At 35.5% G+C, this 13,758-nt stretch overlaps 1 protein-coding gene and 1 long non-coding RNA gene across 2 annotated transcripts; one reads left to right on the top strand and one right to left on the bottom strand.

Annotated features, from left to right (window-relative positions):
- Window positions 1-1,140: 1,140 nt before the first annotated feature.
- Window positions 1,141-1,821, top strand: LOC126713999 (uncharacterized). Its single transcript, XR_007651515.1, has 2 exons — window positions 1,141-1,408; window positions 1,510-1,821. It is a non-coding gene; the product is annotated as an uncharacterized LOC126713999 (long non-coding RNA).
- An 8,465-nt stretch (window positions 1,822-10,286) lies between these two features.
- LOC126728930 (L-type lectin-domain containing receptor kinase SIT2-like) lies at window positions 10,287-12,658 on the bottom strand. The gene has a single exon (XM_050434680.1). It carries the CDS (start codon window positions 12,558-12,560, stop codon window positions 10,533-10,535), a length of 2,028 nt encoding a protein of 675 aa, XP_050290637.1. The 5' UTR covers window positions 12,561-12,658; the 3' UTR covers window positions 10,287-10,532.
- Window positions 12,659-13,758: the final 1,100 nt, after the last annotated feature.

Consider the following 13,758-nt stretch of genomic DNA (forward strand, 5'->3'; position numbering starts at 1 on the left):
CATCCTTGCTACTCTGATTGTTTTTACTGCCCCCATCCCTTCTTTGCAGTAGTATATTTGGAAGGTAAGTACACTCTTTCCCACTTCAACCACTATTTTCATTTCCTGTAACTTCTCACCAGTGCTTTTCCTATTTGAATTTCTATATTTAAAATTTTCCCTCCTGCTGAATTGTCTAAGGTTTTCCTTTGATACCTATTGAAGGATAGATGGATTTATTCTCTTTCTTTGGATGCTTTGTCTCAAATCATCATCGATGTATTTTGGTTTGGGTAACATTAGGGATTTTCGCTCTTGGGTAATGTTAGGGATTTTCACCTTTGCTACTTTTAAATCTGACACTTTACATTGTAGGATAATTTATAATTTTTTCTAAGTGGAATTATGGTTTCCTAGATTATTTGCTATGTTTTGGTTAACATGGAAACCAAAAGAGCAATTAAACTTTCATCAATTCTTAATACACATTGAATCACTGGATATTTTTTTGATCAATGCCTATTAATGCAGATGCAGTATGTATACTGTGAATGCCTATTTTTGTTTTATAGATTGAGATTTTTTTTTCTTTGAGTAAAGGAGGTCTTAATAATTTATTTGTAACAGTTGGTACTTTCATTTATTTGTATGTATTAGATAATGAACAAAGACAATTAGAAAAGATTGAGAAACAAGAAACTGCAGGTCTTCTCGCAACATACTTAAAGTAACAGAAAGTTAGAAAGGGAAAAGGGGAGGGGAGGGGAGGGGAGGGGAGGGGAGGGGACTACTACATGGGTGAATAGGGATGTTTGATTGTAAAAGGGGAGAGTTTTTGTTTTGTTTTTTATATGATTTGTAGTGTAGTTTTTTGGCATTTTAGAATCTGAAAGTTCCTAAATACTTAAAATGAAGGGTTCTTTTTGTGATCACATGTTTATTACACTTTTTTTTTTCTTTTGCATCCTATTGATCTTATGTTGTTGGAATCATTATTAACCTTCCAAAAAAAAAAAAAAAAATTTATCTGAGTTTCCTATCATTTTCTTAAAAGATATGGTGCATTCTGATCTGGGTTCAGTTCAGAAACTGAGGCCCCACTTGTTTGATTCCAAAAAATAATTTGCATGGATAAAACATATAAATTAATATATGTAAATATAAATGAAGTTAAGAAGCCAAAAATGCTACTCTAAGATAACAGGGGACTTTGTTTTTATCGCTTTTCAGAACTATACTATAATCTCTGACATGTAACTTTCTGAATTCTAAACTAAATTATGTGAGGTGTGTATGGTTGTGGTGTAGTGGTTATTCTTTGCTTAGGGATCCCCAGTACAACAAAGGACTTGTTTTCTCTGAGAAAGAGAGGGATGCTCATTACGTGCACAGTCTTCTGCCTCCAATAATTTTGTCTCAACAACTTCAGGTTGTATTAGTGATATTGGCTTATAGCATTGTTTTATCTAATTCATTGTTCTCATAGTTTGAAATTTTTGCTGACCCTTTTTTGTATTTTACTAATACCAGGAGAAGAAATTGATGCAGAACATCTGACAATATCAAGTCCCACTGCAAAAGTACATTGCCTTGATGGAGCTTCAAGTAGGACTTAGGAGTTTCACTATCGTTTCTCAATGTTGATGAGCTTGAGCTTTTACAAGAGTATGTTGATCGTGATATTCATATTAAAGCTAATAAGGACAATGTAATCATTACTATCATGTAAGCTTCTTGAGGATCAATAACTATATTCTCTTAAACCCACAACCTTCAGAAAAACCTTGAACCAAATCTGCTTTAGTTATAACTTATAAGATTTCAATTATCATTTTTTCTAAATCATGTGTTGATGCCAGGTTGCTCATTTTCAAAACAAGTGTCTTCCCCCCCCCCCCCCCCTTTCATTCATGCCCTAGGTTTAATCCCATAATTAGAGAAGTGTATAAATGGAATTTTGAGTTCTTTGAATTGCATCTGTGTGCTAATTAAGAGATACTTTAGTTTACAAGTATTTTTCCTTGATATTATTTATATACACATTGATTTTTCAGTTTATAATGTTTACATACTAGGTTTAATTCTTTAGTGCATGTATGAATTTAGTTAGTTTGAATGTAACTGACTGATATTAGCTGATTAGTGGCAATGCTAAAAATAATTTCCAAGAATTCCAGATTGGCCGGGTTCCCCTTTGAAACAGTTTTTGTTGGTGGCAAATTATTTGATGATGTCTGTCATCTCCTTAAATTAGATTCAGTACAGACAAAGAGTGGGGAAGTGAGGGAATGTCAATTTCTTTTTTATTTATTATTGTTTTAATTTTTTGGTTTCCTCCTTTCTATTTGGTGTATGTGTGTGTCAATTTTTATTTAAAAAGAAAAAAATAGCGTTGGAACTGTGCAATTATTGTTGCATGAAAATATGTAATTTTATTTAGGTTGTATTTTTATTTGCAGGTATATAGAGTTGAATGCAAGAAAATTACCAACAAATTGCTTTGTAATATATACCCACCACAAAATTAAGTTTAGTCCCTTGCAAACAATGGTTTCTTGCATCTATTATTTTATTTTGTGTATGTTTACTGGAATTATTATTTTTTTTAAATTTTATTTTAAGGACGTTGTAATATATAACTTTAGATTTTGTGAGAATGTGAGTTTGGATCACACAAGTATTGGTGTGATATGCTTGACATATTAACATGGAAACCAAAAAAGTAATTGTCATTAGATAATGAGGAGTAAAAAAAACAGAATGTTTTCAAAGTATGTGCTGTGAATTAAGGTTATGTTTTGTCTCTATAAACCCAAGGCTTATTAAAAAAAAAAAAAAAAAAAACTAACATAAAAGACCTTTACTTTGTGGTTAGTTTGCTTGATATATATCATGTGCTTGATATTTTGTTTCTAGATGAAAACTATTGTAACATTGAAAGGAGTGATATTTTGTATTGTATTTTATAGATAGAATTTCTGCAATTATAGGACAAATGAGGGGCTGTACAACATGCACTTGACGAATTTTAATGTATTGTTATGTTGATTGTTTTCTATTACATAAAATGATCCATCGCATTGCGCGGGTTAAACACTAGTATATATAAAAGCAGAAACCTCAAGTGGGAAAGAGTGATGTTCTGCCAAGTGACACTTTCTATGCAAAAAGAATTTGTTGATATTGGGCCTATGTGGCTTGAATTGCCAAGCCCAAATTTGGTCACCTTAGTTGACCGAATCCAAATAACAAGTCACAATAAATATATATATATATTGTTATGTGCAACACTTTAGATGATTCCCAATAACCTAGCAAGTGCAACCGTGTGAGAGAGTTATTCTTAGCAGCAACCGCATAAGAAGAAGAATAGTATTTTCTTGTCTTGTGGGTGAGAGAGAGTTAGGGTGTAATTGGGATTTGGGTTTCTTGAGAGTGTTCTTGTGCACTATTGTATCTCCCTATTTTTTATAGTGAAATTTCTCCGTCATCTCCGTGGAGGTAGGCAGTTTGCCGAACCACGTAAATTCTTGTGTTCTTTGTGTGTACTTGTTATTTGATTTCCGCTTATTTACTGTTATTGATTTGAGTCTTGGGGTGCTATCTGCACAACAAGTGGTATCAGAGCAAGGTTAGGATTCAATCCTTTGAATACAGTAAAGATGTCAAGCACAAAGTATGATGTACAGAAGTTTTGTGGTAAGGGAAATTTTTCTCTTTGGCAAAGGCGGATGAAGGATCTCCTAATTCAACAAGGAGTTCATAAGGCCTTGCTTGGGAAGGAGAAGAAACCGGAAACGATGAAGGATGTAGAATGGGTAGAGATGGATGAGAAAGCAGCTAGCACTATTCACCTCAACCTTGGTGATGAGGTCATTCACAACATCCTAGAAGCAAAGGCAGCAAAGGAGGTTTGGGAAAAACTAGAAGGTCTTTATATGAGAAAGAATTTGATGAACAAGTTGTACGTGAAGAAGCAACTGTATAGTTTGCATATGAAGGAGGGTTCAGATCTATTGGAGCATCTCAACACATTTAATATGTTGAACACCCAACTATCAAGTTTTGGGGTGAATTATGAGGACGAAGATAAAGTGTTACTCTTATTAGCATCGCTTCCTACTTCTTTTGATCATCTAGTGACTACGTTGATGTACAGGAAAGAGACTATAGTACTCGAGGAGGTGACTAGTGCTCTCTTGTCACATATAAAGATGAAGCAAGATTGCGATGGTTCTTAGGCTGATGGACTTATTGTAAAGTCTGAGTCAAGCAATAGGGGAGAAGCAAGTCAAGAGGATGGAACTCTAACAGGAATAGATCACAATCTAAATCACGTTCAAAGAAAGATGTAGAGTGCTTTTGTTGTCATAAGAAAGGGCACTATAAGATTCAATGTAAAGAGTTGAAAGAGCATTTAATGGAGAAGAAGAATGGAAAGAAGCCCCTAGAATCAGCTAGTGTTGCTGAAGAAACATCAGATGACAGTGAAGTTGGTGCAGATTTACTTTCAATTTCATCAAGTAACAATGTTCTACTAGAATCTTGGGTTTTAGATTCAGCATGCTCATATCATATGACTCCAAAGAAAGATTGGTTTGACACGTATAAGCCTTACAACGGTGGTATGGTCCAAATGGGTAATGATGCTACATGCCCAGTTATTGGAATTGGTACTGTGAAGATCAAGATGTTTGATGAAGTTGTGAGAGTTCTTAGTCATGTCAAACATGTTCTAGACCTTAGAAAGAATTTAATTTCTTTAGGAGTATTGGATGATTTGGGCTATTCATACTCATCAAAGGGTGGAATCATGAAGATTACCGAAGGTGCTTTGATGGTGATGAAGGGACAGAAAGTAATCACACTTTATAGATTGATTGGGAACACAGTTGTAGGAAGAGTTGCAGTCACCACTCCGGTGGAGTCCAACACTGACAACACAAAATTATGGCATATGCGACTTGGCCATATTGGTGAACGTGGTATGTTAGAGTTGCACAAGAGAAATTTATTGAAAGGGGTGAAGACATGCAAGCTAGACTTTTGCAAGTATTGTGTGTATGGGAAGCAGCATAGAGTCAGTTTCAAGACAGGCTCTCATACAAGTAAGGGTGTTCTTGACTACATTCATTCAGACGTTTGGGGTCCAATATCAGTTTCTTCTCATAGCGGTGCTCAGTATTTTGTCAGTTTCATTGATGACTACTCTAGAAAGGTATGGATTTATTTTATGAAGCATAAGTCTGATGTGTTTGGCATATTTAAAAGTGGAAAGCATATGTTGAGAATCAAACTGGCAAGAAAATAAATTACCTTAGAACAGATAATGGACTAGAGTATAGAGATAGAGAATTCACAAGATTTTGTGAATTAGAAGGCATTACTCATCACTTCACAGTAAAAGGAACTCCATAGCAGAATGGGGTTGCAGAGAGAATGAACAGAACCTTAGCAGAAAGAGCCAAATGCATGAGATTGAATGCAGGGTTGCCTAAGGTATTCTGGGCAGAGACAGTTAACACGACAAGCTTCATTATTAATAGATCTCCATCATCAACCATTGATTTCAAGATTCCAGAAGAGGTTTGGTCAGGTAGACCAGTTGATTATTCGAGTCTAAAAATCTTTAGTTGTCCAGCTTATGTGCATGTGTAGAGTGGAGAGCTTTCTAAATTGGATTCAAAGTCAAGAAAATGCGTATTTCTTGGTTTTGAAAAAGGTGTTAAAGGCTACAGGCTTTGGGATCCATTCTCAAAGAAAACGGTGACTAGTCGAGATGTCATATTTGATGAAGCCTTTATGTTGAAACAGAATGAAGCAGAGACATGTGATGATAGTCCACATGAGAAATTAACTATTGAGGTGGAGTTTGATGAGAATAGTTCACCTAATGATAAGGGTGACGTTGAGATTGATCCACAGCAGCAACAAGAAGAGCCTTATTCAATTGCTAAAGGCAGAGAGAAGCGGGTTTACAAAGCACCATAGAGATATGGCTTTGAAGACATGGTTAGCTTTGCTCTCATAACTAGCAGTGGAGATCCATTGTCTTATAAGGATGTAGAAGAGATGGGGTAACTACGAAAGAATAAGACTTGGGAATCCTCTAGTATATTGACAAATCTAGTTCCAACAGATAAGTTCAAGGGCTACTTGGACTTGTTGATGTTTGTAGTTTGTAAGCCCTTAAGGGTGAAGGTGGAGGCGATGGAGGAGTTTCCTCGTGTAGCTTGATCAATTCAAGCCAAGGTGGAGATTTTGATATTGGGCCTATGTGGCTTGAATTGCCAAGCCCAAATTTGGTCACCTTAGTTGATCGAGTCCAAATTGTAAAAGGATTACTACTTTGCCGACTTGGTTAATAACATATATATATATATATCTATATATATTGTTATGTGCGGCACTTTAGATGATTCCCAATAACCTAGCAAGTGCAGCAGTGTGAGAGAGTTATTCCTAGCAGCAACCGCATAAGAAGAAGAATAGTATTTTCTTGTCTTATGGGTGAGAGAGAGTTAGGGTGTAATTGGGATTTGAGTTTCTTGAGAGTGTTCTTGTGCACTATTGTATCTCCCTATTTTTTATAGTGAAATTTCTCCGCCGTCTCCGTGGAGGCAGGTAGTTTGTCGAACCATGTAAATTCTTGTGTTCTTTGTGTGTGCTTGTTATTTGATTTTCGTTTATTTACTGTTATTGATTTGAGTCCTGGGGTGCTATCTACGCAACAAGAGAATTGAAATAGTCTCAAGTGTCATATCAAAGATAAAAACAAATTAAATATTGGCCTTTTGTTTCATTTGGTTCAATGTTTCAATACCTTTCTAATTAAAAAATATATATTCTTTGTATCATTTGATTCAACGTTTCAAGACTTTTCATCCCTTGCATATATACACTGTTGGGTTAAGATAGCTTGACCCCAATTAATTAATTCAATTGCTCAAGTTGATTAATTAGGTCAAATTACATACAAATCATGGAGGTACCAACAAATCACCAAATAAACTAAATGCAGTGGAAATTAAATTGATACTGTGATTTGTTGAAAAATAGGAAAAATCTTTCATAAGACAAAAACCTCACCGAGTGAATTTAAGGTCATCACTCCCAAGAATCTAATAATCAATAATCAAGCAGTTACAAGTATGAGAAATCTTACCACTACCCTAGCCTATCTCAAAATATCATCTTACAGTTAAACCTTCACTCCAATACCCAATTGGACTTGATCATGTGGTAGCCTTTTTTCCTTTGATACACAAATCTCAAATCTGTGAATAACTCTTTTGCACGGATCCCAGTACGTGACTAACTCTAGCAATTTGAATAATTGTTGTTGGCTACAAAGTTCTTCACTTCATAAACGATGAAGATCAATAAGCACTTAGTTATAAAATCCTATGGCATACAAATGCAGTAACTTCTCATAAAGAAAAATAAACTCTTGGTCTTTGTATCCGTGTGTGAGGGCTCTTAAAAATAAGCCTTATATATGTTTAGGGTTGTAAGAAAAGAAACCCTAAACAAATAATACAGCTTGGGCCGAATTTCAAATCTGGAAATTCTAAAATCCTAATTTTTGATAGATTGAGCTTATGTTAGCTTTCCATTTAGTCTCGATAGTAGCTATTTGTCGAGTTTTAATAAAATAGCTTTTCTTCACTTGTTTCTTGGATCCATCTTCATGCCTTCATCTCTTGCACTTCTACCCCTTTATAAATACCTACCCATAGCCCATCATGTTATCTCATATCAAATATACACAGACCAAAAACGATGTCATATACCTTCAATATTTTAATGACATCTACCTAGCTCTAACATTGTTGTTTCATCTAGTCCTAACCCATAAGAGTTGGCTACAACCAAGGAAGGGGGCTTGCATTTTATATTGAGCAACAATGGAAATTATGATTTTGATGTTAAGGTCGGACTGGATTTGTGGATTTTGTAAATGATGTGATTGATTGTGGGTGATTGGGATGTTTATTTTTTATTTTTATAATTAAGGAGAAAGATAAAGACATTCTATATTAACTTTTATTCTACAATATTTCTCCAAAGTTTTTTTTAAATTTTTTTTTAAATTTTTCATTACTTCAATTGAATAATTATAATGAATATGTGTGTGCAATATATAATTGTTTTTTTTTTTTTCTTCATGATGAACTAATTACTAATAAAGTTCTATAACAATTATACTACAATACATATACAACATTCTCCAAAACCATCTTACATAAAACATTATAACATTATCCGTACATCACACGGGTAACTTACTAGTTAATTATAATCGTACGAAATTAGCTTTCGCAATATTTCCATAGCCTTATAAGCTTCAATTTTGTTTTTATAAAGATTTGAAGAAAGAAGAAATGAGGTATGTTATTCTAATTAAATGATAAGTTAACTATCTTACTAGACTTTAGCATGCTTGCATCTTCAAATAGGTATTTTGTTGTTCTTTTTTCACTAATTAGTTTAGGTCTATACTTCCTCATAATGTGTTTTTTGTGTCCGACATTATCTTTTCGATATCTAATGATGTATTACTATTGTCAGCGACTTTTTGCGACAAGGGCCAAAATTGCAAGATTAGCCCACCTCTGCTTGGGTTCTTTAGAAGTGTTTATTTGTAGAGAATTAAGTCCAAAATTTCAATATTTAATAAATAAAGGCTAATGGTGCTTTAACAAGAAAGAAATAAAATGCCATAATTAAAATTCAATAAAATGTAGAAAAAGTACAAAGATCCGAAACATAGACCCACAGTCAGCGAGAAGAGGAAATTGAGAGAGGTTGTGAGGAAGAGAGAGAAGGTTCTTCTATACCCATATTTCCACTCTTAAGTTTTAGAATTATGAGGATATTAGCTGGCTAAATGGGCTTTTAGTCTCAAGTTTCAGTTCTATGGGGGAAAACGTAGTTGGTTCATTTTTGAGCTAAAGAGAGTTTTATATAGAGTTTAGGGTGTTGCTAATGACTAAGTTTTTGAAAGTAGAAGAGGCTTTTATCCCCCATGATACTAATTTGGTGTCTTAGCTAGTGTTGCTTTTGTTTAGGGAAGAGTTTGGCATGCTTTTAACTTGATTTGGGAAATGCTTGACTAAACCCTCATTGGCTCTCCCTTTTTAGTTGTTTTAGGCCATTGGGAGGCTCACCTGAATGAGAGCTAGCAGCTGAAGTTGGCCATCCATGAGCCTGAGGTGCTACCAGTATCCCTTGCCCACTTGGTAGCACGCATGTGTTGGGCTCATGCAAAATGTCCGAAAGAAACCAACCCATACCCTCCAAACGACACTTTCTCAATTTCCTTCATAAATCGCATGGGCTTGGGCCATGCTTAATAAAATATAATTCATGAATTGAGCCCACAAGAAAGTCGAGCTTGATTGAATTGGGCTTGTACAAAATGTGTCGTGAAAATGGGTATCAACAATTATCTAATGGGATGGTTTCATAATAATTCTATGGTATTTTTTTTTTTCTTTTTTGATAGTATTGAGCATTAAACTTTGATATCTACACGTATCTTTATTTATTTTTTGATAATTCAATAGTTGGATAGTTGGGGGAGGGGGAGGGAGAGAGGGTTTTAAATCCTATACATCACCATTAGAAACACTGGGAGATTCTTAATAATTTACAAAGCTCTTAGTGATGTCTAAGCACATCATAGTGTATCTGCACATCATGCAGGCTCATAAGCTAGTTTCCATTAGATTGAATCCCTTGTAGCCTCCATGCCTTCAGCTTCTCCAAATTTTCATACCCATTGAGAGGAGACTCAAGCCAAACACTCTTGATTACCTTGTGTGTCTTGGATTGGTGCTGAAAATTATAGAACTTATCACAAACCTTCTAGTGGCTTTGAAGTATCCAAGAGATTGGATTTGCGATTGATATCTCAACTTGCAAATCAGAAGCTATTAAAGAGGAAGAGCCGGTGCAGCCGGTGCAGGGATCTTGGATTCAAGAGAAACTACATAGAACTAGGAGGGTTTTGTAAGTATTTTGTATTGCAATCGGTTTGCTGGGCTAGTTTCTCCGAGAGTTTTCGCTTCTTGTGGGTTTTTCTTTGCGTAGAAATATCATTCTTTTGGGTGTGTGAGTTGTGTGATTGGCTAATTAATTAATTTAATCTAATTTGATCAATTGGTCAAAATTGGTAGATAGCTAAACTTTTATATTCATAAACCATACAACTAGCTATTTAATTTTCAAACAGAGTGATTGCTGGCTGTGGGGTTTCAGTGTTCTAAAATCAGCCACCGTTTATGCAAATCACTACATAAATATTCATCTGCAAAGCTTGCAACTGAATTAATGATTATTTTAGTAATATTTAGAGCTTCAGTATATTGCTAGCTATTACATTCTGTAGTAAGTGAAAGAAACTGAATACACCATATTCTTCTCAAATTCCTTTTTCTTCTCTCCACCTTTAAGGCAATATCTAAGCTTTCTGTGCGCCAACGGTTGATTTGGTCCCAAGCAATGACCCATGAACAAGTGTACCCCTAGCATGATATTCAGCTAATTTATCAACGGCTATTGAGGATAGAATTACTACTAGAACAGGGCGTCAAACCCATGCCAAATGATGAAGGAATTGACAATAAGATCTCAGATGCTTCAACGCTAGTAAAGTTACCAACACAAGCACTCTCATGTGGTAATTCCTGCAGATCAGCATTGCCGTCCAAAAACTGCATCACTTGCCTCATGCTAGGCCGAACTGCTGGCGTTGAGTGTGAGCAAAGCAAGCCTAGTTTCAAAACCAATTCCATTTCCTCCACTACATAATTACCTTCCAATCTTGCATCACTAGCGTCAAGGATGGCTCCTTTTCTCCAGCACCCAAAGACCCAATCAACTAAAATTACCTCTTCAGGTAGTCTTTGTGGCTCTATAGGCTTTCTTCCACAAGCTACCTCCAACATGAATGCCCCAAAAGCAAATACGTCAGTGTAAGTAGTTACCCTTCCTGTTCTGGTAAGCTCGGGAGCCAAATAACCCACAGTTCCAGCTACATTGGTGCTTTCTGGATTGTCACCATGGTCGCATAATCTTGCAAGGCCAAAATCTCCTAGCCTTCCATTTAATTCAGCATCTAATAAAACATTGCTTGCTTTTACATCTCTATGTAGAACAACCTGTTCCCACTCTTCATGGAGGTAGAGTAGGCCAGATGCTACTCCTTTGAGGATTTGAAATCGTTGAAGCCAATCAAGGTTTGATTTTTCACTTCCATATAAGAACTTGTCAAGGCTTCCGTTGGGCATATAATCATAGACCAAGAGGAGTTCACCCTTTCGCCGGCAGTATCCTAGGAGCTGCACCAAGTTCCTGTGCCTCAGCCTACCCAAGCTAATGATTTCAGCCACAAATTCCTTCATCCCTTGTTCTGAATCATGGGAGACTTTCTTGACTGCAATTTGTCTATTGGAAGAAGAAAGTGTTCCTTTATAAACCTTTCCAAAACCTCCTGCTCCAAGAAGCTCTTTGTCTGAGAAACCCTTGGTTGCTTTGTAGAGATTCTTGTAGATGAACCTGTGAGGACCATACTCGCTTTCCCAATCTTCACGTATTTCTTCATATTTCTTCCTCCTCCAATTAAAAGTTGCTCCAGTGACCAATACTACCAGCACAACCACAACTGCTATGAGAGAAATTAAGATTATTCTTACTGGATTCTCTTTACTTTTCCTCTGTCGGGGAGGTTGAGGAAGCTTCGAAACATCAAGGCTTTGTGCTTGTCCACTTTTATTAAAACTCCATCCAAGAATATAGTGGTCACTTGCAACTACACCAGTGGCTGCAGAGAAACCAACATACATAGATTCCGAAAGATATTGGGACAGATCAATGTGTTTTGACAAGAGAGGCCGGTTTGGTTTTGGAATGCTGGTCGAGGCTAGTGTTACATTCAGCAACTTTTCTGTTTCGTTGTAGTCTATCCAAAGATGCATTGGGTTGCCACGCATCAGCTCCATGCTTCTGTTCTTGCCTTCTTGACCAGAAAAGTAGGTTGCAGGAGCTGATTCATTTGATACCAGACCATTCACATCAATTCCCACATGGTTACTGTCTATATCTTGTACATCAGGACTTTTAACAGTATCAACCTCAATGGCTAATATGCTGTTTGTTGGACTGCCATTATTTGAGGCATTGAAGATTCCTAGAAACTGGCTGGCTACACCATAGGTGAATTCCAGCGAGGGACTGATGACGAAGGCAAGGCCATGCCCACCCAATGTTGGCATTTGGGGAACTATTGCAAATACAAAGTTCGTGGAAAATGAAAGAGACCGAGTTAAAACAGAAGAAGAAGAAGAATTGTTGAATTCTAAAGGAAGTGGGTAGAAAGCATAACCAACTTGTTGGTTTGAAGTGTTGGTGAGTTGCAATAGACCATTGGAGTGGATTTTTGCAATTCCATCTAGACGCAGATTTGTTGGATTGAAGCCATTATAGATGAACTGGTCATTTTGAGCAGACATGAATGGAAGTTTAAAGATGAAGTAGAGAGTTACCAGAAAGGGAAGTGATATAACCACAGTCGCCATTAAGAAAAAGTGGGGAAAAGGTTCATCTCCGAGAATACAGAGCTTTTGCTTGTTTAAAACGTCACAAACTCCCAGAAAATGGCTTTATTTTTTTTCTTTTTTCGTTTTTTCTTTCTTTGGCCCGATTATTTTTTTGTTCAAATTGTTTAGAATGGCGCGGGTCCACCCTGACGTGAGGGAGGGCTGCGGCAGTCATAATAATCTTTCTCAGCCGCTAACTATATGATAAGGAAAATGATTTTGTAATTTTGCAATTTTGATGGCTCCGGAGTCATTCTCATCATTCTAAGTACAAAAGAGGCATGAGTTTTTTCCTTTTTTAAAAAAAATATATATATATATTTTTCTTAATAGCATTTCATTCAAAAACAAGATTACGCACTGCTAGCAAGCTACAAAAACAGTAATAAGTTATTAACTGAATATCACAAGCTGCAAACCTCTTATATTAGACAAAACCAAAAATGTAGAAAGTACAATTTGTCATAAACAAAATGAACGAACATAAAAATAAAAATAAAATACTAGAAGGAATATTCTAATTACATCAGTAGCCTTTACTTTCTTACAAGAAGCCAAATTTTCTGTTACATCAGATAGGATGAGCTTGTGTATAATTTCATTTACACTGAATTTAGTCTTATGCTACCTGTATTTCTCTTAATCCACACATGGTAAGTAAGAACACGAAAAATGGTTGTTTGAATCCCTTTTTGACTTCATAAACACAAAGTATACTGTCTCTATCTTTCCTTAGCACACCAATTTAGAATATTGTATACTAGGACATTAGCATTGCTTGAAATGAACAAAAGAAAATTTCTAGAAATTAAAATTTTCAACGCAAAAGATACTTGTGTATACAGGATTTTGGGACGTGTATCTTGGGAAGGTTTCTTTTTCATGCGATAGGATCCTAAAACTGTACTTGCAAAATAAAAATTATGTATAATTATTTTAAAACTAAAATGTTTTGTCTACCTAAAAAAAATTGACCACTTTGACTTCAGAATCCCAAAAATAATCATAACCCCAAACATAATCCTTAATCCTTAATCCCTTGAACAAAAAAATTAAAAGCATAACAATAAAAATTAGAGAAATTTTATCCACACAATAAAATTTCACAATATTTTCACAACACCCTTGTATTAAATTATTGTGGTCCCAGTCTAATATTTTATTAATTTTATTTTGA

This window comes from Quercus robur, chromosome 1 (genome assembly GCF_932294415.1).
Source record: "Quercus robur chromosome 1, dhQueRobu3.1, whole genome shotgun sequence".
In the NCBI taxonomy this organism is placed as follows: domain Eukaryota; kingdom Viridiplantae; phylum Streptophyta; class Magnoliopsida; order Fagales; family Fagaceae; genus Quercus; species Quercus robur.

What these genes read in the sequence shown, in the direction of transcription:
- LOC126728930 (XM_050434680.1), bottom strand. Translation starts at nt 12,560, where the DNA reads ATGGCGACTGTGGTTATATCACTTCCCTTTCTGGTAACTCTCTACTTC.